The 5,184-nt window shown below is 31.6% G+C and overlaps 1 protein-coding gene across 1 annotated transcript; it reads left to right on the top strand.

Annotated features, from left to right (window-relative positions):
- The first annotated feature begins 1,621 nt into the window (after positions 1-1,621).
- LOC131157141 (heavy metal-associated isoprenylated plant protein 39) lies at positions 1,622-3,465 on the top strand. Its single transcript, XM_058111057.1, has 3 exons — positions 1,622-2,103; positions 2,541-2,616; positions 2,730-3,465. Exons 1-3 carry the CDS (start codon positions 2,092-2,094, stop codon positions 3,053-3,055), a joined length of 414 nt encoding a protein of 137 aa, XP_057967040.1. The 5' UTR covers positions 1,622-2,091; the 3' UTR covers positions 3,056-3,465.
- The last annotated feature ends 1,719 nt before the right edge of the window (positions 3,466-5,184 follow it).

Genomic DNA, 5,184 nt, shown 5'->3' with positions numbered 1-5,184 from the left:
TAATATTTATGTAAACTCAGTTGCCACACACTGATAATAACATATTTCGTCTTACTAAGAGTTGTCTCATCCCAGTAATTTAAACATTTCAGGTGAAATACTTAGACGAGCAGATCAGGCTCGGAGATGGAAGGGATCTTGTACTGTCTTGTCTTTAGGGTAAGTGTATGTGGGAAGGTGTATTCTTGTATAGATCCCAAATGATCTAGTGGAGAATACTAGGGAGATATGTGTATGTATATATATGTTTTGGGAAAATATTGAATTCTAATATTGTAATTATGGTTTTATGATATTATGTTTTCTGCTGCATAAGTGTGTTGTCTTATGAACAGGAATTCCTCGGTGCTACTTTGGGACCAAGATGTTATAGCAGACTTTATTAGGGGAAACAGAGTATTATAATACAGACTATATATAAAAAAATGACATGAATTTTTGGGTCGTTACAAAAACTATCGACAGTTTTCTAAGATGGTCTGATGCTGAACCATACCATCTCCTTTCTTTTTTTTACTTTTCCTTTTCCTTTCCTTTTATTTATTTTATTTTCTTTTCTGGGTTCGGGCTACTACAATATTAATGTAATACTATATATAATATAATATAATATATATTACATAAATTTTAAAAATGATATAAATATTATGACATCATTAAATATAAAATATAATAATATTATTTACTATAAAATATTTTAATCATTATTATTGATATTTGTATTATATACAATAATCTTTTAACACATTTAAAAGTAATAGAATAGTATTGAATATTAAAATAATACGATATAATTGTGATATGATTATTTAGTTACTATGTTATTATGTATAACCTCAAAATAAGGTAAACATTAATTATTAATATCGTTAATACAAATATAATACTAAGTTTTAATAATGATGTAATATATACAAATAAATAAAATACTATTTTGTAATAAATTATAATGTTATGGTAGTTGGTTTATTATGTTATTATTTTATATTAAATAATAAATTATGTTATAGTGTTAAAATATGTGATATTTTTATTATATTTAATAAGTTACATATTAAAATATAATACATATAAAATATTAGAAAATAATATAATATTAAAATGTTGTTAAAACAAAATAATAATGAATATGATAAACTATAGTAATATAATCAAGTAAATGATTATCAAAATAATTTTAAATGAAAAAACTAATTATTATATAGCTTAGTAAAATAGTATTATATAATAATTATATATTTATAATATTATAATTTTTACATATCAATTATTTAGCGCGCATTAAAAATTTTTCACTTAAGTTAAAAGTTAGGAGTTCTATTTTGAATATTTCAAGTTTAGGTTTCACTATTAAAGTATCGCTTTTATAAGTAATGATTCTAAACCACTTTTACTTTGATATATGTACATATGAGAGCCTATTTTTTAAAAATTAAATGATTAATTTTTAAAAATTATTTATAATTTAAAAATATAATTAATTATTTAAATTATTCTTTGTGATTGTTAAATTATTCCATTAGTATATCTAGCTCAAAAGGTGATTTTAATTTCCCATAGTAAAATCAAAAGTAAGTCCAAAGTCCACACATATAATAAGACTGACTTTGTGAATTCAAAAATATTTTCTCTGGAAAAGAAAAGTATGACGAGAGTTTACAATAATTGAAATTGGGACTATGCAAGTTTGGGGTGAGACATCAGCACCCAGTCCGGAAAGGGCGGGCGTAGACCTGGACCAAGACGTCGGATGGTTTGGCTTGGGTCTCCTTCTGGGTTCGCCCCCGTCGAACGTTCCTGCCGCGTCCCAACCCCTTGGAACCATCCCACGAACCTCCCTCTCTCTCTCTCTCTCTCTCTCTCTCTCTCTAGGCTGTACATTTGACATCGACTCCTTGCATGACACTTTAAAAACCCCTCCATCAGTCTGTAAACCTCCTGCTTAACCACGACACATACCGTGCTCTACAAACTATAAGCCTTTCTTCTTCTACTTCTTCTTCTTAAACACACTTTGCCCTCATCTCCCTTTTGGTGTCAATTAAATTGTTGTCTCTGACTTGTTATACGAGTCGCCGGAGCTTTCAATCCATGGCCATGAAGGTGAGATTTCCCTCTCTGGGTCTAGTTAAACTCAATTCCCAACAAAATTATCAACTGCTCTGCTCTTTTTTTTTGTGGTTCGCTGATGGGAAATTAGTTTCATTAATTCATAATCTCCCCGACCTCTGTTTTATTTCAATTCTGAATGATCGAAAAGGCGTGGTCTTTCATGGGTTCTGATGTTTTTTCACCTCGAAATTTCCAATTATTTGGAATTCTGCTCTGTTCAATTGTTTTCTTCATTTCTTTACACGGGGTGTCAAAATCAGACATGCCGTTGATTTCAATTGAATTTTTATTTTGCTCTAGTGCTCTATTATCGCACTCAATTTTTTCGAATACTTCCTGTCTATCCTGTAAAATTCTCCCTGTCGTAAGTTCCATAAGAGACCCATCTATCGCCTTCTTAAACTAACCAATTGCTGCTTTTGTTGCAGAAAGTTATATTGAGATTGGACATATACGATGACAAAGCAAAGAGGAATGCCCTGAAAACCGTGTCCACAATTCCAGGTATTGAACAAATTGGGGAAAAAAAATGGTTTTGCAGCAAGGATTTGATAATTTTATTAAATCTGCATGTATGTTATATTAACATAATTCTTTTTAAAAACTTTTCGGTGCAGGGATTGAATCTATTGCGATGGATATGAAGGAGAGGAAGCTAACAGTGATCGGGGCCGTAGACCCAGTGTGCTTGGTGGCCAGACTGCGGAAGAAGAAGTGGCAGGCAGAGATATTCTCAGTTGGGCCGAAGGAAGAGAAGAAGGACGGGGGCGATAAGAAAAAGGACGAAGGGAAAAAAGATGAAGGGAAGAAGGACGACGTGAAGAAGAAGGAAGAACAGATTGCAGAGCTGGTGAAGGCGTACAAAGCCTACAACCCTCACATGACGCAGTACTACTATGTGGAGAGTGCAGAAGAGGATCCCAACGCTTGCGTTATTTGCTAGACACACAATTAGATTTGGGAAATCGCAGAGATTGGCAATTTCTAGCTTTGATTTTTTAAAACTTTATGCGTTAAGATGGATTATGTACAGAGCGGAAGGAAACCCATTACCCAGTAGAGATTGGAAGAGTCCAATAACGTAGGGACTAGGGCGGCGTGCTGGTTGGTCACTGATGGGTGTAGTCTCTGGTTGGTGATGGTGGGTGATTTCGCAAGGTGTTCTTGGTGTATAAGCTATGGGTGTGTGAATGAATTTTGAATTTTGAACTTTGAAATTTGAGAATTCCTCATTTACTTTTTCTTTTTAGAAGATGGATCTATTCGTGTGTATTCTTATGACAGAAGTTCTAATGGAATGCTCTGTTTGGCGTGAAGGAGATGGGAGGAATGGTCCGAAAGGAAATTTCTAAATCTTTGTGTTTCTGTGGGCGTACGAACTTTGGCTCAACGCTCAATTAGACATTGTTTGGAGTTTGAATTAGTTGATTTTTTTTCCCGTAATAATCAAGGTAACTTGCCCATTTCAACCAAACACCCATAACCATACGAAAATGACTCATAATTTGAGAATTTAATTGATGATCTAAAACTTGAAGTAAGAAGATAATCTAAATAATTTCTCCCACAAGTAAGTGTGAATATACTTAAAAAAAAAAAAAAAGACTTTAGAGAGTATACACTATCTCTCATAAGGAGCTAAAAATTTCACAAAAAAGCTTTAACCACCGGTAAAAAACATATAAATAGTTTTGCTTGCACAATGTTAAGTAAATCACAACAAAATATAGATGTGATAAATCCAAATTTCAGTAGTTAAAACTTTATATATCCATAAAAGAGAACAAAATGATTAGTTAAAACTTAAATATAGATATGGCGACATCACGTTCAAAAAGATATACGCAATCCGAGAAATAGTTAAAGTTAAAGTAATATGAAGTAATCAAGTAAATGAACTCCAAGTATCATGATTTGACTAACCCCTTATTTCATCACTTAGATTTTTTTCCCCTTTTCCTCTCCTTTTTGAGAGAATATCTTCCATAAAATTTATAATATTCATTCATTTTCGTACTTTTTCCATTCCTTTTTAACTTCTATTTTACTTCCTTATCTTTTCTATATTTGGTTTTCTCTCTACTTTTGTCAATTAAAAAACTTAAACTCTACCTTTAGTTGTAAACTAAAATTTTTTTTTTTTATGACTATTAGATGAACTTTTTATTCTATTTCTTCCCAATCTAGAATTGACTCCAAACCTTTTAGGGTATTTCCCATTGGGGAAAATGCTTGTACTTTTGAAATTTTAAAAAATGGTTAAATTTCATGACTTTAAATCACAAAACAAAATAGTTCATATAATCTCCAAAAATTCTACCATTTCAATAAAATAAAATAAAAAAAGGCAACTAGGTGCACAAAACTCCTACCTACGTGGGGTCCAGGAAAGGGGTAGACCACAATGGGTCTACAGCACGCAACATTACCTTATATGTTTGCAATAATTTATTTTCACGCCTCGAACTCATGACCTCTAGGTCACATGACAACAACCTTTCCGCTGCGCCTAAGATCCCCTTCAATAGTGAATGAACATTACTCAAGAACTTTTAAAATATCAAAATAATAAAAATATATTGTCACACATGTTTAAACTCTTTTCCTATGTTTGGATAGATTTTAAATTTTGATTTGTATTGGATTTGGATAAGATGTAATTTTAAAATTTATCTAAATCTTTCCAAATTTAAATCTAAGGTCCGAAATTCATACTCTCAAATACAGGTTTTAGTAAACCAAGAGTAATTGTTATTTGAGGTTACGTATGAACTCTCGCTTCTCAGGCAACCTTTTTTTCCCTAATCCTAGCAATTTACAAATGCAACTTTAACTTATTTTCCATTAGTAATTAAGTTACTAAAAACTATAAGAAAGACCACAAAATTACTAAGCAAAGCAACTTCTCGTCCATCTACCCCTCCCCTCTTCTAATAATGCCAAACAACAACCCTATTTTCTTGCCATTAGTTTTGGTGAAGAGAAGAGTGGTTGACAAAGATTGGCAAGCAGTTACTTAAAATAAAGTTTCAATTTATAAAAAAATATAGAGATGGAATCTCTCCATATTTC

Source organism: Malania oleifera, chromosome 6 (assembly GCF_029873635.1).
Source record: "Malania oleifera isolate guangnan ecotype guangnan chromosome 6, ASM2987363v1, whole genome shotgun sequence".
Lineage (NCBI taxonomy): Eukaryota > Viridiplantae > Streptophyta > Magnoliopsida > Santalales > Ximeniaceae > Malania > Malania oleifera.
Note: the sequence above shows the minus strand (reverse complement) of the source record. Positions and strands in the feature narration are given on the sequence as shown.